Raw genomic sequence first — 22,841 nt, 5'->3', positions numbered from 1 at the left:
TAAGATAATCTGATAGCTGAAATAAATTACATTTGATTAATTTTAGTAGAACATAGCAGCCCTTCGTGAAACCTTGTGGTGCATATGCTGTACCTGTATTAATATCAAGCTCTCAAATTTGAGTTACTGTATGTAGTAGTACATTAAAAATTACTTATAAAAAAGATTTCAAGAAGACATGGTTTTTCAGTGCTTGTAGAAATATGACATCAAAGTTGACTATGATGTGGATTCACTCAAGCTATCTATACCTGCACTAGATAGCCCACAAATGAGAATCACATCACTGCAGTAAGCAAGTGCTGGAATGTATCTCTCAAAGTTTTATATTTTTATGAATTATATAAGCAAATCATGAGTACAGCAAGTACTAAATGTCCTGCTTTCTAGTCACTGTGTTTTGCTTAATATGTCACCAGGCAATGTGGGTTCTTGCAAACTAAATAAAATATTCTTGTTGGTAGAAAATCTTTTTATTACAAAGATACTTAGGTAATAAAACCAACTTCTGTTTATTGAAAAAGGAATATTAATTTCAAAAGATCAACAATGTTTTTTCCTTGTACTTTTGTAAGGTCAGGGATGTACGTACACACTGGTACCTATATTTTGTAGCCATAAGATGCAAACAAATGTGTTATTTACACTGAAAACAAATGCAAGTGAAAAAGTGAAGCTGTTAAGAAATCCAGAGAAAATTACACATTTGTCTGCCAACTCAAAAGAACTATTTTTTCCCTGTTATTCCCCAGCTGGGTGACTCTTCACCTCTTGCTTCTGAAAAGAGCCATCACTGAATGGATCTGCCTCTGTTACCTATAAAGGAGCTCTATCTGTCTCCCCTGATTGGTTCTATCCACAGCTCTCACTTTTATATCTCTTCTTCCTCTGTACTATCCTATGGCTCGCATGGCAGTGTCAATGGTGGGAAGAAAGTAAATATACTATGGCTTGCATGGTAGAGAGAGAGAGAGAGAGAGAGAGAGAGAGAGAGAGAGAGAGAGAGAGAGAGAGAGAGAGAGAGAGAGAGAATTTTGTCCAATCCTGCAATGAAGTATTTCCAGCATTTAACTGTCAATACCAAAATACTGCACCCATGTATAAATATTTGGCACATCTTCAAGACCCACATTATTCACTAAGTTTTAAGGTAGTGATGTTAGTGACAAATGACCTATGCATAAGTAATGACAGACCTTCACCATTGAATCATATTACTGTTATTGTTATGAATGTTATGAAGAGAAATATTAGTAGGTGTGCTTGTCAATAAACTGATGAAGGAATTACTGTTACAGCAAATGATAATGATAAATATATAAATTTAAAATATAGTCCATACTGGATAGCCACAGTTTTCTCATGAAAATATCAGATTTGCTGATGTATAATACGGGCCTTCACGCCAAGTGGCTGATGTAATTTCTTTTCATGGTAAATAGAGGCGGCTCACAACTACTATTGTGGGAAGGCAAGACATTCTAATGGTTATGGAACAATAACTGCAACCTTCTGCATCCTCCTGGCTAGTCACCAGTGTGCAAGCCACCTCAGTAGCTTCTTAGCTGTTATAATGAGTTTTTATATCCTGGCCTATGTAGGTATACTTTTTTTTTTTTGGTCTATAATACCTGTAGGTATACTTGAAGAGCATGGGAAGCACTGTTCAGTTTCCACCCATTAGTGGGTGGCAATTTCATTTATAGTGGTACCCATATTAGGGCCCATATCACCACCCAAGTGCATCTTTGGTGTAATCACCTAAAACCTGGGTATCATGGTGACATGTAGGTAACTTTAAACCACTTGACAAATGGCAGTTTCAAGGTGGTATGTGGTAGGATTCTAACCTACGCCTGGTAGTCTGCCTGATCCCATGCTCACCACATTATCCACTACTCCACCGCCTCTCGTGTGCCAGACAAAGGCTTAATGTGCTACTATTTTGCTTCCTCCCATCCTCTCATCATGCTCAAAATGACTACAAGCAAGGAAAACAGGAGATGTTTGCATTATACGAGACTGGCCATGATCACTCATTTATTTCCACTCAAACAGGAGTTAGGCTGATGACAACAACTTGGCAGTAGGTGCAGCATTTCACAGATGCTGGTGAGGATACTGCAGTCACCCCAATTCCTCATGTCTGACAGGCCTCATAAGACCACTCTGAAGACCCATGCCCTTATCTCCAAGCAGGTTGCTAAAGAACCAAGGCTGACAGCATGGGAAATCATAGGAAAGAAACCTTAGGAGGCTTGAAATGTTGCACCTACTATTGTGTCGTTATCAGCCAAATTCCTGTTTGAGTGGACACTCAAAATAATGGAAGATTGTGGGCAACCTTGTATATTGTAAATAACTCCTGTTTCTCCTTGCTTGTAGTCATTTTGGGCATGAGAGGATGGGAGGAAGCAAAATAGTAGCACAAATTGCCTTTGTCTGGTACACGTGATGGGCAGAGCCTCTATATAGCAGCTGAAAAACTCCTGTGGCTTGCACACTGGTAACTGTGGCTAGGAAAGTGAAGATATCATTTGTGTTCCAAAAACATCTGAACATCTTGCATTCCCAGGATGGTAGCTGTGATCCTCCTCCATTTACTGTCAAAAGGAACTTCCCTGCATACTATAGCCAAGGAAAGAAGTCCAGTAATGTTGTACTCACTTCCAGCATTTGCCTTTTCCCTCAATGCTATCTCCTTGAAAAAAAATAATTGATAAAGCAAATATTTATCATGAAAATAGGCAATCCCACTGCAAAACAATGTTGAAAACCATCACAAAGCTTATTGACAAAAGAAAATTTTCAGGTATCAATAAATCATGCCATCCAACAGACACCTTAAACAGCATCATAAACCAGAGCAAGACTGAAAAATCTGAACATAATCTGTTCTGTTACAAGTTGTTAGCATTTTCCTGGTACATGGATTTGTTTTTCCCATGAACTATCAAAAGAAAATTGCATAACTCATTTAACAAAGGATGTAGTGAATGTGAAAAAACTAATAAGAGAATTTTGGTAGTGGAGTAGCAAAGGTTTACACTGCAAAGTGGCTGAATGGACAGTGTAACAATGTAATAACAATGAATGGGATGAATAATCACGAGTGAGATTTGAATGAAAGATATTAATTACGTAGTTGACAAGTATGACAAGTATTGGAAGAGAGGCAACAGATGAAGCTTTGAGTAAACAACTGAGAAAATGCTGAAAAAAAGTGAAGTGAAGACTTTTGTCACCATGCCCATAAGAGAAATCGCAAGGGACATGCAGCACTGACAAACATGCATAGATAATTTAGAAATTTCCAAATATCAGATACAAAGCAGCAGATACGCCATCCCTGATGGTCTCATGCTATTCTTGCAAAACAATAAACAATGGCAATATTGACTGCACGTACAATACTAAGATTCTTACTGTATGACAAATGAAATGATGTTGCCGATTTACCCATGAAACTTAAAATCTATTATCAAATGAGCATAAAACCTTAACTGTAATGTTTCTGGTGCTAAGTACAAGGTGGATTAATTAATGAATTTTACAGAATAACAGTATTCTCAACTGCAAGCAAATGGTATTTGTTTTGACTTTCAGGATGACTCAATTGGTGATGTGGTTATTTGCATGATGATTATGATGATAATGGTGATGGTGGTGATGATAAGGATTCCCTGAAAGTTAAAAACCATTAAACTTTCAAGCTCTGGTTAAATCAATCAGAAGCAGCACACACTGATGGCAAACCACTAACTACAGCAATGCCTGGAGGCCTCACATCCTGGAAAGATCCACTCTAGGTTATGTTCCATCAAATTTTAAAGACATTTTGTCTGACACCATGACATGCTCATCATCAATCAGTGAGTGTTGTCTCTTCTGACTAGATAATGATAGTCTCTGGATCATTACAGCATTCACAGAATGCAAAAATTCTTGATTTGTAATTTTCCCAGATTTGGTATCTCCAAGATGCATTTTGTCATCACAAGCATGTTGGTACACACACACACACACACACACACACACACACACACACACACACACACACACACACACACACACACACACACACACACAGTGTCTATAAATTAATACTATCTTGGAGATCATTCAAGTTAAAAAAAAAAAAAAAAAAAAAAACTTACAGAATGTAACAGTAAATGAGCTACAAATATTTTTTATGAAAGTTGAATTAATTAAATTCTCTGGTTATATCTCAGCAAGATGAATTGACAATTTTTATCTACACGTAGAAATATAGGATGTCCTGCAAGTTAATGTACGTACTGTACATACTGCAGTATTTGAAAGTTCAGGTAATTCTAACTTGAAAATACTCTATACACATATACATATGCTGCATTTTACTTTATTTTGCAAGAAACTAACATGTAAGATGTGTGTTGTGGGAGTGACTTGCTTGGATGGACCTCTTCTGCTTTCTTTCCTTACTTGGCTTGCTGCATAATCAACTGGTACTGTGCAGTATAAAATGATCACTTTTTGTGTACAATATAAAGTTAAAGCCTTAAGGATAATTAGCAAAATGACTGATTAAATATTTGTATGTACATCTCAGTGAAGAAAGTAAGATAGCACATTATTACAGTTGTTGTTATGTGCTATGTGTTTTAAATATACATAGCAACTCACTGCAACTGTCACCTTCATCAACACAGTCAACAGTTGACATATTGGCACCAAAGTGATAGATAGCCATTCCCAATCTGCTGACTGGGAAAAAGCATCTTTTTGTTGCAGTGAAATTCCTTTCACATTCAGCAACATTGAGTATTTCATGTGATGACATACATGACATACATTCATTCTGTAATGGAAACGATCAGGTTGCAGCAGCAGAATGCTGATGCAATACCTAGACAGAAGGTGTTTACCCAATATTTCTGCAGCAGCTGAACATTTTGGAGCAGCTCAAGACATGTCTAGGTGACAAAAATTTTAATCTGTCATTTGCTATCTTTTTCCAGTAAGGCTTTGATTGAGGAATTCCTGCAACCCACAATATGTATATTAATTTCTTGCAAAATAAAACAAAAATATATGTGTATAGAATATTTTTTTTTAATTAGAAATTACTTGAACTATCAAATCCTGAGGTATGAACCTTAACTTTCAGGACACCCTGTATACTTTTGTTATGGAGAACATCATAAAATAATAGGAACACTTCATTACCTCATTAAAACTTATGGCAGCACACAATAAAATAATACAACTAATCAAACACCACATGTGCCCCCTTTGACATTATATAATGCCTTGCTGGCCATATCTACAAGGGAGAAATATTTACTTTCACTGCTTTGTGTGAGAAAATAAAGCTTACACATGTACACATAGCTGTACACACAAACACACATTCACAAAAGACAGGCATATAATAAAATAGTTAATCTTGATGTAGTCTTGGTGGTGTAGTGGTGTAGGTGGGGGAGCCCTGGTAAGCCCTCCTACTGTAGGGTGGTGCCCCATACACTGGTTCTGTGGTGTCACTCCAGAGGGTGTAACCCTGAGGGGAGGAGCGTCCACTGCCTACAGGGGTTGTGATGTTTCCTGTAGGGGAGGAGGAGACCACTGTGGGGTGGTCAGGTAAGACAGTTAAAGAAACTTTTTCATTACACACACACACACACACACACACAGATGAAAGAGAGATATGACAGGAATGGACAAGGAGACAGGTCACAGAGAGCTTAGCTTGGGCCCTGTAATACACAAATAGGTAAATATATACACACACACACACACACACACATATATATATATATATATATATATATATATATATATATATATATATATATATATATATATATATATATATATATATGACAATGTCAGTTGTAAAAGAAAAACTGTAAAAGTACACAAAATAACAATTCCACTCACTGATCATATTATTGCCTCATCACTTCTCTCAAAATTTTCTTTTCATCACCAATATCTGCAGGTCTTCCACCTCCTTTCCCCTTAAATCTTTCACAAAGTTTATTCTTCTTTCACCATTCAATGTGTTTATCCTGAAATACCTTCCCTCTACTCTCCCCTTTCAGTCACATGCTTGCTTTTATGTTCATGTTCTCTTTTGAATATTGCCTTGGCTCCTGTCATAGACCACTCTAAACCTACACACCGGTCCTTATTTACATTTTGCACCACGACATAGGGTCCAACATCTCGTGCCAGCCTACAAGTCAACAACAGACTGATGAACGCTCACATTGCCACTCCCCATTCCAGACAGCACCTCACCCACAGGAAACCATGTTACTTCTCTAGGTTAGTGTAGGTCTTTTATGAATTTCTTATTCAAGTGTGTATATAGATTAAAACATATTGAAGTGTGTGGAAATACAGGAAAATGGTAAATATTTTGGTTTCTTTGCCATGAACAGCTCAGTATGCCCGATTTGAATAATATTACGTTAAATAAGTGTACCATCTCAGCTCTTTTAGTAATTTGAACATTGTTTTAAAGTCTTTGGACAATTCTAAATACAGTAAGGCCCTGCACTTGGCGAATTAATTAGTCTGGAGAAACTACCGGCAAATGCTAATTTCACCAAGCATGAGTTCTTTATACCATATAAATTGTCTAAAAAATGCCCCAATCAGTCTTTGGTCATTGCCAAAGTCCCTCTTTTGACCCCTAAAATACCATCTTTCGAGCTGAAATTAAATCTTTTGTCTTCACGTATTAGAGTACAAAACAGACCAATAAAACAATAAATAAAGCTAAAAAGACATGATATAAAGGCTGTAACTAACCTTAAACAGAGTAAGATAGGCTTGCTTTTTAATATTCTCTTTAGCCTTTCGTAATTGCCTCACTGTTGACTCTGGTACACTTAATGCTCTATGTCACAGTTTCTGCTTCCTTCATTCTCATCTTAATAATTTTCTCCTTTTCACTCATACCGTATGATTTGTGATGCTTTCCTCGTCTGTACTCCTGTTTTCCCACCCATTTCCGTCGCCAACTTTCGTCCTAGCCGCCACCACCATTGTCCTTACCCCCACCGGTACCACCTGCTGCACTGGTAGAGGCCATGTTGGCAGTAAATCGCCAGAATTTGTTACCACGCTAGCAGAACAGAGGGTAGCACAAACAAAGTGGCTAAAGGGGACTCTCACACTGTATTCTGATAGGTTTAGAGAGAGGTCTGACGTCACCACGGAGCCACGTGGATCGCTGTGCGATCGCCAAATTTGAAATCAAATCACCAAGCGTGCTCCCGGTGGTCCATGGCCACCCTTCCGCCAAAAGTAAATTTTGCCAAGTGCGGGGCTTACTGTACTTACCTTTAGTGGTATTTTCTTCACAAAGGAGTATATACAAAAGTTATTGATTAAATATGCTGTGTAGCTACATACCTCCAGCATAAATTCCTCTCGTCTCCAGTAATATGATTTACACCGCCATACTATAGTCAATGGACGTGTAATACTTGGCTTTTATGTTATGTAAATGCACAGACTATTAGGAATGAAAAACAAAAAAGTAGAACTGGTGAGTTATTTCACGCGGCCTAAATGAAACTGAACACTACCTGGTAGCAACTAGAGATGTACCAATACCAGAATTTTAACCAATACCGATACTACAAAATAGGGGGATGGTGGGTGACTAACCCAAGTCAGAATGGCGGGAAACTGTGCTGATATATATTGAACACTTCAAAGAACATAAATACTGAAGCTGGAGGGAATTTCAAATGCGTAGAAAGCAAGAAAGGGGCGAACGCACTTGTACAGGCAACCCCCATTTTACTACCATCTGCTCGTATAATGAACATCAAACTCGCTTCAACGAAATTTTATCCAGGTAATTTTTTTCCAAGTTTGAAAACCCTGCCGTATCATGCAAGCCAACAGGCTTTTGAATACACCAGCGCCTCTCATGGACAAAACGCACACCACTCGCTCCCCTACCCTTCCCTGCTTTTAGTTCAAAACAATAACAGCGTCCAGCAGCAGCTCATCTTCCTTGCTCAACATGCCACCAAAACACCCTGCAACCAGCCCTGCAATGTCACCTTACGTTGCTAAGAAGACCAGGAAGTCTCTTACTCGGCAATGAATAAAATGGAAAGCCTTGTGGAAATGTGGTACATAAGTTTTGTATGCGGTACAATGATGCATCCTTTGTTTAAATTCCACAGGTTGCTGGCTAGCGTCTTTCCCGCTCCACTCTCCCTCCCTTCAAAAATTTAAGATCAACAACATTATAAAGTTACTTACATACATACTTTATGGGTTAATTTATTTATATCATATTTTCTTGACCTGAAAACAGGCATTTAGACCCTCATTTGTCCAGTTTGAACAATCTATAAGGAAAAAATAAGTTATACTGAGTGTTATGGGTTCCAATATTTTGCCTACAGGCAAAAAATCCGTGACATCACTTATAAATTCTGCTAAATGCTCCTATAATAGTCAGCTGGATGATGAGTAGCTTGCTGCCCAATGTCCTTATATAAATTTTGTATGGATATTGCCTTACAACAATCTAAGCTGCCAAATATGTTTGCATGTCAGCAACATTTCTGTTGCAATGTTACCACGCAAGTGAAAGACACCAACAGAGATTAGATACGTCATGAGTGCCTCAATGACGCAAAATATGTCTCTTCGTGGTGAAGGGGTTAAGGGCATTCAAATTATTATTGCCAGCAATGACAGTAATTGTTCCTACATTAACACAAAATTTACTGGCTATGTTTGAAATCCCGTATCAGCAATGGTAATACATGGTAACACATATAGCTGGAAAGGAGGTTGTTGATTCTGGGGCCCCTATGCAAAAAGCCATAATCTGGTGTGTAATCCAAGTCAATTCTAATCACTTCTCTTTTATCTTTAAATCTCACTTTGCTTTCCACCTTACCCCTTACAATCCTCTCCCACCTTTCCTCTATGGATTCAGGAACCCACCTGGCTGGAAGGATTTCATTGCAGGTGGTGGTGCTGGGGAGTTTGCAAAGACCCCATTGTGCTGTGTCTGTCTGTAGCTGGGGGTCAGCAGTGCATGGTAACCTGATGATAGGTAATCAAAAGGATATTAGATCACTTGTGTATAGTATCATGCAATATACAATGCATAATACAGACTAGGGAAATGAAAGTGAAGTTAAAAAACAATAAATCTATTTCCACACTAAGCTGAGACACTATCTTACACCCAACTCTCTTCCAATACCAGTTTTCACACTTCATCTCTTCTTTCTGACTTCATCCACATAAGTTACTCCACACATATTCCTCAGTCATCTTATCAGTGATCTATCAACAGGAAAACCTTGCATGCATTTTAATTTCTTCTTCTTTTATCCCATTTCCCATGACTTAACTCTGTACAGTGCAGTCAGTACTGCTAATCCCATACATTTTGTGTTGAAAAAGATGACATGTTTCTGGTACACACATTTCATACAAATATTTCCTTTGTAACATAAGTAATATAAAGAATAAATAAATAAAATGGTGTACACCATGCATACCTACCCACAAAGAGACAGATGGCAGTGAGGGCAAGGCAAGCAAGGCTGACTAGAAGGCGTTCACTGAAGAGAAGTGTGAGGAAATTCATGTCCCAGGCAGGTGGAGAGGTACAAACACCATCACCAACTGATTCCAGGACAATGCTCACCTGTGAATGGCAATAAAGCTTTGACATTAACCCCTTCAATACAAGATTGTACGTGTGTATGAGAATTGGTTTCTTGTACACACATACAAGCTCATACACATGTATGAGACTGGCAATGGGACCTCAATAGAAAAAATCAAATACTTGTATTATGACTTGGGGTGCTGTCTGAGACTTTGTATTGGAGCACATATGCACTGGGGAAGCCCCTGCTACTATTCTAGTAGCCAATTAATATGTTACTTTAAGCCTACGTCACAGCCTCTTAGCCAGTGTCCTGGCAGGATAGCAGTCTTCCTCAGTTTGATTTATGTACACATTCTGAGCAGATACAAAAGGCAGTTGAGTGGGTGGATGTGTAGTGGTTGGGGGTGGTCTGCAGGAGGGCTTGTATTGCATAGAGGAAGGCCAGTTAGTGAAAATGGCCTTGTGGAAAAGGGGTTTAAAAGCTTCAATGATGCAACATCGATAGCACCTCTGATGTACCTCCAGATAAAATCACATCCGTACCTAAGATGTGGTGGGTACCAAAGAAATGGAAAGGAAACTTTTTTTGTTGTAGGACTGGCAAAGGACAACAAAATCTGGAGGGAAAAAAACACACTGAGGGTGACAAGTTTTAAAGCAGGGGGTTCTCAACCTTTTTCTCGTTAAGAACCTCCTGAGTTATAAGACCATTTACACAAACCCCCAGTAATCTGACATCAAACAGAATGCTAATTTAGTAACTGACACTAACTAAATGTACAATGGTACTGCAAAGGATATTACTAAATTAACCATCTAAGTATCCCTGGAATTTTAATGTAGTGACTGGCACTAACTCAATATGTAATGATACTGCAAAGGATATTAGATCAGCCATCTAAGTACCCCTGGAAATCTTCTTGTGAATCCCTGATTGTTCACAAACCCCAGGCTGAGAATCCCTGCTTTAAAGGAAAAGATGAAGAGCATAGATCCAAAATTATTTAAGAAATTAAATCAAATGTCATTAGAAAATGAGCGAAATGATTAGAAGATAAGAGCTTGCAAGAAGAGGAAGAAATGGACTAGCAAAGGCCATTTACCAAGGATAATTTTTATGAAAAGACATTACATGTAGATGGTTTGTTGTGATACATATGTAACAAAATCAATGGTTAATCAAATATTAAGAAATACAAAAATTAAGCTTGCCATCAACAAACCTGTACAATGCTAGTGGTAAGAGGTGAAGTCACATTCACTTCTAAGGGAGCGTCAGGCAGGGGAGCATTCCACAGGCTTTCCTTGCTTGCCACTGTGAGGGTACGCTCCTGGCCACGCACTACTCCAAGCTGGCACTCTAGTCCACCCACACAGCCATCCACACCCTGCAGGCACAGCAACATGAACACTGAGTAAAACTGGCCAGCTCATTTTCTTTGTAAAACTGGCTTCTTTATATTGACTTATATTGAGGGCAGTTTTTATATGGAAAATTATATTTTTTACACATGACTTTCAGTTTGCTATTTCTATTTACCTGGTATATAGATAGATAGTCAGATATGTGAAAGAGGATAATGTAGTGTTATGTAAAAACCTACAAATGGCCAAATAAATACAAGAAACCCACCGCCATGGCAGCCAGCACATCCGGGTGTCCCCTGAGCAACAGTGATGCGGTGGGCTGCTGGTTGGTGAGGGTGAGGGTGGGGCTCTCTGGGGCGGGGGCAGGTAGAAAGGGGAGCTGCACCTGGCCAGACCGCAAGCCTCCATCCCCCTCGGCCACGGCCTCCACTACCAGGGCAGCTTCCAGGGTGGCCAGCCCCAATGATGGTCCTGCCAAGCAAGTCACCTCACAACCATACCCTGTGGAAGAAACACACTGTAGTCTTGCTCAAAGAGTATTCTTAATCTCAAAACTTACATACATACACCTCTGCATCATTTTGTATTTATATTATAATGATATATAATTGTTGAATGAGAAAGCTGTAGGAAGACCTTACTAAAAAATGCTAACAAAGAAAGATGAAATTTAATTAAGTATGAAGTACTCCTGAGAAAATGCCTCACTTTCTTGCATAAATAGAGAAACCTGAGTTCTCATACTTAATTTGTTTCTGAATGCAGTTCAAAATCCAAAATGTTATAAAACCAAAATAATCTTTCCTATAGGAATCAATACAAAATAGATTTAATTCATTCCTGTCCATATGTCCACCCTGCTAAGTGTAATGACAAGACACTCCCAAGATGGCCACTCCACATATCCAGCTCAGAAATTATTAATCCAGAGAGGATGTACTGAAAGAAAATTACACAAAACTCATCAGAAGATAATGTTAAACTATGCAGGTATTCTCTTTGTCACTGATCTAGTGGAGGAAACCTTACAATGACACAGAGAAGCAACACACTTACCTCTAAAATTAAGGTGATCATATAACACTTAATACATTTTGCTGATGGGAAAAATGCAGTTGTGCAATAGTGATAGCATTGTGGGATCATGAAGAGAGTCACATGTGATTCAAGTATCAGGATTACTCAATGAGATGGCTAAAAATCTGTTTTACATCAGTTCTTTAATGGGATCACATTTCTCTTATTCAGATTAGATTAATGTCTTACACAGTCTCTCCTCCAGATATATAAAAATGAAGGAAATATTTATAGAAACTAAAATCAGTGATAAATGGCAGCTTTTGATTTGTCTCTTAAGGGGAGCGTCTGGTTTGAAAAAAAAAAAAAAAAAATGGTAGGTGTACATGTTAGCTATTATTTCACAAAGTTTTATGGCAAAACATGCACTGGTTTCCTTTTAAATCCCATTTAAAGGTCCCATATTCAACCACGTGTTTGTTTACATCAGCAGAATCAGTTTCTTTTACTTAAAAAAAAAAAAAAAAAAAAAAAAAAAAAAAACTTTTTGGGTGAACATGATACGGCAACACTGAAAGTGAGTGTGTGTGTGTGTATAGGTGGCGTCAACCAAGGCCACAAGCCATCACAGAGAGAGGTTGTTGCTGCGTCTCCTACTTTCACTCTGCTAAATGGCATGTAATTTAGCTACTGCATTCTGCCTTTTACCTACTGCCAACCGTGGGACAGATGTCTAAGAGGAATATGCAGAGGAAGGATGCCTGGAATATAAGAATGGAAGCTCAAAGAATAAAAAGACAGCGTGCTGAACCTGACACCTCAGATGCTCCAATACACATCCTCATGTCTCCCACCACCACCACCCTCACCACCGCCACACCACTGCCTACCACTCCCACATCACAGCCCACCACATCTCAGGCAAAACAAAGAAAAGGAAATGAATAAGAAAAGGCCTCATTACTCACAATTAGAAAAGCTCTTCTACAAAATATTGAGAAAGGAAATGAAGATGTGGATAGTGACAAATTTGTCATGCTGATGAAAAGGAGGCTGAAAAAACCTACTTTTCTTTCGTTGTTCATGTCCAGATTCTACCTTTGACTACAGTTTTGAGCCTGATGTATATGAGAACACCATAACCATGCACTGCACAACATGCAACTTCAAGAACACATCACAACTAGAAAAAGTGAGAGCTGGACATTTGGAGAAAAAAAAAAAAAAAAAAACTTTAGAACCAACATATCATTGACAGGAGGGTACTAGGAGACTGATGTGCTTAGAAATACGTCTGATTGTATTATGAGATGGTAAATAATAAAAAAAAACATATAGTTAACCTGAATAAACTTCCTAGTGTGTTATATCGGCCCGTATCTCAAAACATAAGTTATTCCCCTTCTAAAATCTATTTTGAAGCCAATTTTTTGTTTGATTTCAATGAAACAAAAACTAAAAAGCAGAAGAAAACTTTTGCATTCAAATCACCTCGCTATTTTTCTTTTATTTATGTGACCTGTAATTTTGTATTAACATTTTCTGAAAAAAAAAAAAAAAAAAAAAAAAAAAAAAAAGCTGAAATGAAAAATCTAATGATGTTCAATAATTTCATATCATAACGTGTCTTAGCGACAGGAAAATGAAGATTGTGAGGCTAATAATAGCGCCAGAATAACACTTATAAGTTTTAGGTGCAACTGCAACTGTATGGTGGGGTTGGGGACTAGAATGGGGATGAATTTCTATCTAATATTGATGTACATGTTGCCAGTACTTCACAACATAAAAATCAGAATTATTCATGCATATTTACCAGAGATATAGCAACACCGATCTAAACTGGACGCTCCCCTTAATGTTAGATATCAAACAACTTTGTTTAAGAATTAAATTATTGTAAGGCAGCCAAAAGCAAGTGTGAATTCAAACTTTTGTTTAGAAAACCATTGTTTGAAGAGTAGCGTTCTGTATCCAAGATTCCACAGTACACTGCAAAGAGGCGAATTTGAAGAATCCTTATTAATTTAAGAGACAGCACAGATCTTTAATGGCCTCAACCTTACCTTGATTTGGCACATAAATGGGAGCAGCAGAGAACAGCTCACCAACATCTGAGCCAGGAAGGGAGGGGAAGAGTGTCACTGAGCAAGAGAAGGGCGGCTGAGAGGTGGGAGGGTCCTGAGGGTAGCAGGGCGGGATGGTGCTGCCCTCAGCACCAAGCTCCACTCCAGCTACTTGACGCGCTCCCTCTCGCCCGTTAGTGAGAGGGTGGTGAGGACTGCTGACAGTGATCTGGATGCAAAAAGAAAAAAGTAAGAGAGAGAGAGAGAGAGAGAGAGAGAGAGAGAGAGAGAGAGAGAGAGAGAGAGAGAGAGAGAGAGAGAGAGAGAGAGAGAGAGAGAGAGAGAGAGAGAGAGAGAGAGAGAGAGAGAGAGAGAGAAATTAAAAATCAAGAAAATCAAGAAAATCATCATTACTGCTCCTAATCTAACAATTACGCAGGTGGTAGTTAGTCTCAATGGTTAGGACTAATCATAATTACTGTTCCTTACACAATTACAAAGAAAAAGTAGTGCCAATGGAGATATTATTCTTTAGTCAGACAATTAAGAACTGGAAAATGACATCTTTCAAGATATTTTGATTACATAAAAATGACTTTTCAATAACAGAAATCTATATGTGCTAAATGAATGAAAGCTAACTTTACTTAGGGTGCAAAAATTGCTCAAATGATTTCAGAAACCAGTCTGAAAACATTTACCTGAAATTTTTTTTAATTTAGGATAATTTTGAGTGTGGTTGGTGTGGCCGTTCAAAATACTACAATGCTGGGTAACGGTAGACTTGATATGAGATTAGTGAAGGTCAATAATGCTTGTGATCAAAGATGCAAGTGTTCCTGGAGACCTGTGGCTTACCTGAGTGAGGGGCAGCACAGTGAGCTCAGTGGTGGTGGTGAGGGAGGGGCTGGCCTGGAACAACACAGTGGCTTGGCCTGGTTGGTGGGAGATGGCTACACCTGAGGCTGAGTCCAGGGAGAGGATGTTCCCCTGTGTAGACCAGTTGCCGGTGGGGGCCCCAGCCTCCCCTGCCACTTGGGAGGAGAAGCAAATATGCACACCCATGGGAGTGGTGGCCTTGGGGGGAGACAAAGAAAGATGCTGTGAAATTTCAGCTTCAGGATTTTTCTTTCTGCATCTTTACTTTCAGTTTTGTGTCTGTGTGTGGATGTCACTCAATGGAAAATCATGTTTTTCCTTTCTTATATGAATCTGATCTCTGTTTGCATGGAAACTACTTACTTTATCTCTATTCCTCATTCTCTTAACCTAACTTAGGGTAAGTTCACATGTCAATATGTGACTGAAATTGCAAGTCGCTAGAAGTACTGACTGAGCCCTTCTAGTCAGAACACGTTCACACATAGCAACTGGTAAGTATCGGCTGGTTGGTGGAAAGTTAATGTAAACAAACATCTACTCAACAAGATGTCTTAATCTGGAGACCATGACTGCGATCAAATTAAATCATCACATGTATTCAATCCTCACCAACAACACCCTGCATAGCGAGAAGCAGTGATTGGAGAGTGGCAGCTATCTCATTGAACACCGATTTGCGTAAGCTTTTTTTGCTGTAGAATTCACTTTTAGGGTCCTCTTTTTCCCTCATCAACTCAAAAATCTTCACGTTGACACCACATTTTCAACTTTTCTCTGTGATGTCATGATATAGACAGTCACAAATTGGTTTTTCCAGTCACCAGGCACTGATATTCAGTTGGAAACTCTACCAACTTGCAATTTCAGTTGCAAATTGACATGTGTGGATGTGCCTTTAGTCTGTACTCTTCACAATAACTTCAGTAGCATACAAGATTACTTGCTATATCTCTGACTTTGTTCCTTATTTCTCTCTACCTTATTTAACCCATACTCTACAATAATTGCAGTAGCAACTAAAATATCTATTCATCTCTCCCATCTACCCTGTCAGGAGTAATGGCAGGGCCAGCATGGATGCGGAGGTAGTCATTCAGGAGGGGCAGGTTGTGGTCCCAGAGGTGTAGGACAGTCTGCCCACGCCCCACCACTCTCACTACCAGACTATCATTGGTTGCTCCACGGGTCACTCCCACTAGGTCAAATCTGCGGGATGAAGGCAAATAAGGTTATAAGTGAGAATTATGAATGTGTAATTGTGCAGTGCTTTGTCTGGGTCACTACGTGCGGGACTGCCAATCTAGCATATAGATAGATAGATAAAACAAGAGGGAGTGAGGAGGAAGGAGGACAAAGGAAATAAAGTCTTTCACTCTTCCCTTAACTTCAATTATCTTTTCTTTCCTCTCTCTTGCTTTCTTGATGTGAGAGGGTCTATGAATAAAAAAAGAGCCCACTGAAGATGCTAATCACCAAAGAAGATAGTCTAATACAAAGACCCAAGTTACAATGTGAGTATCTTGAAATCTCTGTGTTCTTCATCCTAATCCTAATCTTCTATCTATCTCTTACCTGGAGGGCCTGAAGGCTGGCTGAGCATTGGTGGCATGGAAAATGCGTCCCCTATTGTCATGGTAGGAAAGTTGGAGGTTGAAACTTGCCCCAACTGGCAGCCAAGTGAGTGGGGCACTGGTCACAGCACCTACCAAACCACCCACCTCCCCTTGCAAGTAGCTCACCTTTTTCACCTGCAATGGAAATGATGGAAGACGATTTTGAAAAGGTGAAATATTATGCTTACTTAAAGGATGATGGTGGATTGAGGTGAAAAACTGGGAAAGAAAAATGACAATAATGAAAACAATTATTTAAAATAAGAAATTATAAGGAAGGATGAAACAAACAGATATATAAAAGTACTAGAGTCTGGAGGGTTTGTGCGTTATGTCCCGTTTTAAATCCCATAACCCGACATAACCTATCGCGTAAACCCACCTGTAGGTGCACTGAGGTGTCCTAACCTTTCTTCACTAACAGTACTACATGCTGAGAAACTGCAGCGATAGAGGGCAGTGCGATATCTATCATAGCAGATACAATTTTACACTACTCGTGAAACTTTTGTGGTCGTATTTGAATTGGGAGGTTTTGTAGCTGATATTGTCTGCGTAAGGTATTGCAAACTGCCTCCTTTACTCTAAATGAATAAAAAAAAAAAAAAAAAAAAAAAAAAAAAAAAATGGTGTGTTGAATTCTATTATGAACACTGAGTACTTAAATCCTTTAGATTCTACAATTCCTTTCCAATCACTACTATTCAACTGGCTGTTCATTGGAAATCTCTCAGTGAGGTGATCCTCACAGCAAAAGTCTTCACTTACTACTGTTCCTTCACTTTGATTCATAGATCATGATATTTACTCAAAACTATCATTTTCATATGCATATTTATAGACATACATCTTACATGGCACAAAAAAGGTAGAAGAAAACTAAAATCACAATAACATGATAATGATGAAAAGGAAGGTAATGATGGGATGGCTTTGACACTGTCCTTATGTTAGCTCATTCCCTCTTCCCACACTCACCTCCACCAGCACAGACAAACTTTGAGTGACACCATAGCTCTCGGTGACAGTGACAACAACAGTGGCCTGGCCAGTCTGCTCCCCTGCCTTCACCAAGCCATCTGGGCCCACCTCCACCACTGGGCTTCCCTCGTCATGCCCATTGCAGGCCCCATCCACCTGGTAAGTCATCTGGCCATCTCCATCTCTGAGGAAGAAATTGAAACTAAGGGAATATCCGCCTTTTAAATCAAGCCTTTTTCAAACAAGCTATCACATAAATGACAGCATCTTCCCCTACTGAAGAAAGCAAAGCTGTATCAATTAATTTCAATGTTGAATCCCTTAACATCTAATCTCTAAACATTGAAAACATTTCCTTTTTAAACGTATTTTTTTTAAAGCGGCGTCATATGCGTAACAAAACCTTCCCCCCAAGTCACGGTATATGAACTAACCAAAACTTGAGAAATGTCTTAATATCTAATAATTTTTAAAAACTTCCCTTTTCACGCCATCACACAAACAACAAACGATGATTAGTTTGACAATCTAGATCTGAAAAATACTAAAGATGTTATAAATCAGACAAGATATATATATATATATATATATATATATATATATATATATATATATATATATATATATATATATATATATATATATATATATATACTAAACTGCAGGGAAATCACCATGGAAATCTTTATTCCTCCTGCTTTATTTTCCAACATTTTGCCTTACAACAAAAGGCATCATCAGGCCTACAATGATCAGTAACAAAAATATAAGTCTAAAAGTCTAAAACAGACATTATGAAAATATTAAGTTAAAATACAAAGTAAAAAACATAGAATAAATAAATAAAAATCACAATGCATCGTCAAAAGGCAAAAGTGCACAAAGACAGAAGTACACGGGAAACCAACCTTGAAGTGTATTCTACGTGGTAGAGGAAGGAACTGACTAGAACGGTAGTATTAAGATGAGAGGAAAGGTAGTAAAGAAGGGTGAAGCAAAGGTTCGAGATTTCTATTGAAGGGTGTGAAGCCTGGTTGAAGAGAGATGATTATTGAGTTCAGGTTGTAAATGTTTGATATAAAGTGCTTCAAGAAGTTTGATATCTGTGTTAGATTGGCATCTTTGAAGAATTTTGAAGTCAGTAATACCAAAAGGATGACCACTATCATGTGAATGTGTTCTGATTGCAGAGAAAGATGGGTTAGATGAAGGTCTATTGGTTCTAACAGAAAAACCTTTGTGCTTAGCTATTCTTTGTGTTAGGTTTCTACAAGTCTCACCTATGTATAGTACTTTACAGCACGAACAGAAAAATTCATATATGACATTAGAGGTGAGATTTGCAGGAACACAATCTTTATATTTGAAAAAAAGAGCCAATAGTATGACGATTAGTAAAAATAAAGAAAAATTTAGTGTCAGGGTAATATGTTTTCATGGAGCTATTAAGGGTTTTCCTAATCGAATAACTGAGGTGACCATAAAAGGGTAACGTAATGTATTTTCTTATTTTCTCTGGAGTTGTAGAAGAGACAGGAGGGTTAGCAAATTTATTGTCAAGAAATTTTGAAATAGTAGAGTTAATAATACTACGAGGAAAGCCATTATTCAAAAAGAAAGTAGTAGTAAGAAACTTAATCTCATTGTCAAACAATTCCCAAGAAGAGGTTAGGCTGTAACATCTATATAATAATGTCTTAATTGCATTAATCTTGAAAAGCTCACCCTTCTTTACTACCTTTCCTCTCATCTTAATACTACTGTTCTAGTCAGTTCCTTCCTCTACCATGTAGAACACACTTCAAGGTTGGTTTCCCGTGTAGTTCTGTCTTTGAGCACTTTTACCTTTTGACGATGCATTGTGATTTTTATTTATTTTTTCTATGTTTTTTACTTTGTATTTTAACTTAATATTTTCATAATGTCTGTCATTGTAGGCCCTGATGATGCCTTTCGTTGTAAGGCGAAATGTTGGAAAATAAAGCAGGAGGAATAAAGATTTCCATGGTGATTTCCCTGCAATTTAGTATCTACAACTTCTGCTATCAACCCTTGTTTTATATATATATATATATATATATATATATATATATATATATATATATATATATATATATATATATATATACACACACACACACACAAGTAAAGACACGTAAAAAAGCATCCACGATGGAGGACCAGAGTTTATTTTTCAACGTTTCACTGAGTCTTTCGGCATCATCAGGTTAGCTAAAAAAAAAAAAAAAAAAATTAAATTGAGTTAAATGACAAGATATGTCTAAAATATGAACATAGTAAAAAATTAATTAATTTAACATTTTTTTCTCATAAATGTAAATTAATTCATTCTTTACTATGTTCATATTTTAGACATATAACTTGTCATTTAACTCAAGTTTAATTTTTTTTAGCTAACCTGATGATGCTGAAAGACTCGGTGGAACGTTGTTGAAAAATAAACTCTGGTCCTCCGTCGTGGATGCTATTTTATGTGTCCTTACTTGTGATACCTCAAGACTCCTGCTCCTGCTATATATATATATATATATATATATATATATATATATATATATATATATATATATATATATATATATATATATATATATATATATATACACACACACACACACACACGGCCCGGTAGCTCAGTGGTTAGAGCGCTGGCTTCACAAGCCAGAGGACCAGGGTTCGATTCCCCGGCCGGGTGGAGATATTTGGGTGTGTCTCCTTTCATGTGTAGCCCCTGTTCACCTAGCAGTGAGTAGGTACGGGATGTAAATCGAGGAGTTGTGACCTTGTTGTCCCGGTGTGTGTTGTGTGCCTGGTCTCAGGCCTATCCGAAGATCGGAAATAATGAGCTCTGAGCTCGTTCCGTAGGGTAACGTCTGGCTGTCTCGTCAGAGACTGCAGCAGATCAAACAGTGAATTACACACACTATTACATGTTGATTTCTTTTAACACGAATGATCTTAAGGTGTGAGTTAAGCACAAGTTTTTCTTTAACTGGTTGTCTGCTTTGGATAGAATGTTAGAAAACATACTGGACAAACAATTCTGTGCAAGCAAGCAGCTTCAACATTCTAAAGGAAAAATGTAGTAAATAGTTGGTAAGTGACTGGAGCACAGGAAGACTTGGTATCTTCTTGGGAGTATAATGTGAACAAAATCCTAGTGTTTGAGCTTGGTCATTAAACTCTCCAATACCAGCTCTTTAAAACCCAGTGACTGGACCACAGCAGAATCATATCTGTGAGCTGGAAACAACTGTGGCATTCCTTACTTATACATACACAATATACACATGCACACAAACCTGTTGGTGACTATCCGTGCTTCAGACTCTGGTGTCATAAGCAGCTGTGAGGAGCCGCCACTGGGGTACTTCAACTTCAGGGACTCAAACACCTGAAGAGAGAAGAAATGGTTAAATTAAGAAATCAAGACAGACAAGAGAATTTGTCTGATGCAGCCACACACCACCACCACACTCAATAGATCCAAAGACTAGCATAACGCAATGACATAGCATCACAAACACTAAGATCCAGAGTTTGACATGACGTTTAGACAGTCACACTTGAACACACATACTCACCTTGATCTCCAGTTTGTCTGTAAGCACTGCATTACTCAGAATCTGCTGGTAGGGTGGCAGGGCATTGACTCCCACCCTCACCTTCAAGCTTATAGTGGCCCTGCCTGGACGTTCTGCCTTTAGTCTAGTAGCTCCCTGGTTCTCTGTGTTCTCCACTACACCAGTCTGGATGGAGGAAGAGGAGAAATGATGTGCATTTAAAAGGCTAGTCCATGCAGTACAGTAGATACATCACATCTTTCCTTCATCCTATGAAATATACTTTCCAAGGGAAAGATATTGATTGTTTAACTGTTAGTGATCAAATACATGTGTATATAATGTCCTTATGATGTCAAAGTCTCTTGAAGAAATCACACAATGGAACAGAGATTTGAAGCATGCACAAAAATAATCTTGGTGACAAAATGCTTTTCCTTTTGTTTTATTCAGTTATTTCCTCATCATTATTATATAATTCACTTATCCCTTATTGTGCTAATAATTAGGAAAAGAAGGGCAAAATAAAATATGGTGGAACCTTAAGATATGAGCTGCCTGAGATGCAATATTTTTTTTTTTAGATTTGAGCTATGGTTTGGTAAATTTTTTATTTTGATATAGAAGCAAAATTTTGATACGAGTTACGCTTAGGGATGTTGCCACTAGTCGGCAACAATTGTCATGCTATATAATACATTTAACGATTTTACCTTTTTAATTGTCCAAATCAATAGATTTTAGAGTTGTAGTATGCCACATTTAAGATAATGATAGCAGTATTACAAGATAATTACAAAAAAATATTTGTGTTTTGACTACCTTCTCCTAAAATCATCCATATAGGATATCTAAAAGTAGATACAGAATGTCAACAGTATCATCAAAATCAATGTTCTAAGCATCTGTATGAACCTGGGATTTAATATAACAATAATTTAGTTCATGTCAGCCAGGGAAACATAGCAACAGTGACATCTGGTGGATTAGTTCTGAAAACTCTCCACTGAAATGCCACTCCTATATTAGTCAACATTTTATATGATATACCAAATATCTTGTTTACATGTTTTTCAATGTGTGTGTGTGTGTGTGTGTGTTACAATACCTTTTGGAAGACCCCTGGGAGGGAGGCAACCTGCTTGTTGGATGTGGCCCACTCCAGCAGAAGAGGTGGGGTGGCTGAAGCATAGGCTGGGGGTGCCTGGTGCTCATCCACGCCCAGGGCAAGTAGAGGCATGGTGGCTCCTGTCTCAAGGCGGGTCAGTGGGGCATGGATGCGAATCTTGGGCAGTGGCACCACATGTATAGTCACCATGTCCTGCCACAGGGGGAAATGTGCTGTTTAATCCTTACAAAGCAACTCCTTTAATGCAGACAGTATTGGGCTTTGTCTGAGATAGTGGTCTTACAGGTTACATTTTAAATATATATACTATTTCCATGCCATAAATGAGAGTATGGTTTCCCTTTTCAGACCTCATGACATTAGACTAAGGATGAGGAATTTATTTCTATATTTTTAAAGCTTTTATTTCCAGGTTTATGCACACTTTCCTATAGTGTGTACTTCCTTATAAATACCACCTATAAATAAACAAGAATTGTATGTTCAACAAAATGGTTCGATTGGCAACATCTTATGTCTCACAATATTACTTCAAAACAGATACATTCTTCA

At 38.1% G+C, this 22,841-nt stretch overlaps 1 protein-coding gene across 1 annotated transcript in view; it reads right to left on the bottom strand.

Annotated features, from left to right (window-relative positions):
• Window positions 1-457: 457 nt before the first annotated feature.
• Window positions 458-22,841, bottom strand: part of LOC123518391 (nuclear pore membrane glycoprotein 210-like) — a 45,524-nt gene continuing 23,140 nt past the window's right edge. Inside the window, exons 24-36 of the mRNA XM_045279200.1 lie at window positions 22,269-22,481; window positions 21,182-21,346; window positions 20,900-20,991; window positions 17,577-17,763; window positions 16,558-16,733; window positions 16,032-16,191; window positions 14,962-15,180; window positions 14,104-14,332; window positions 11,286-11,521; window positions 10,876-11,040; window positions 9,541-9,685; window positions 8,971-9,072; window positions 458-5,607 (exon numbers count right to left, since the gene is read on the bottom strand). Coding sequence (XP_045135135.1) covers window positions 5,423-5,607; window positions 8,971-9,072; window positions 9,541-9,685; window positions 10,876-11,040; window positions 11,286-11,521; window positions 14,104-14,332; window positions 14,962-15,180; window positions 16,032-16,191; window positions 16,558-16,733; window positions 17,577-17,763; window positions 20,900-20,991; window positions 21,182-21,346; window positions 22,269-22,481 — 2,274 coding nt within the window. The 3' untranslated portion in view covers window positions 458-5,422. The remainder of the gene's footprint in view (window positions 5,608-8,970; window positions 9,073-9,540; window positions 9,686-10,875; window positions 11,041-11,285; window positions 11,522-14,103; window positions 14,333-14,961; window positions 15,181-16,031; window positions 16,192-16,557; window positions 16,734-17,576; window positions 17,764-20,899; window positions 20,992-21,181; window positions 21,347-22,268; window positions 22,482-22,841) is intronic.

Source organism: Portunus trituberculatus, chromosome 43 (assembly GCF_017591435.1).
Source record: "Portunus trituberculatus isolate SZX2019 chromosome 43, ASM1759143v1, whole genome shotgun sequence".
Taxonomy (NCBI): Eukaryota; Metazoa; Arthropoda; class Malacostraca; order Decapoda; family Portunidae; genus Portunus; species Portunus trituberculatus.
Note: the sequence above shows the minus strand (reverse complement) of the source record. Positions and strands in the feature narration are given on the sequence as shown.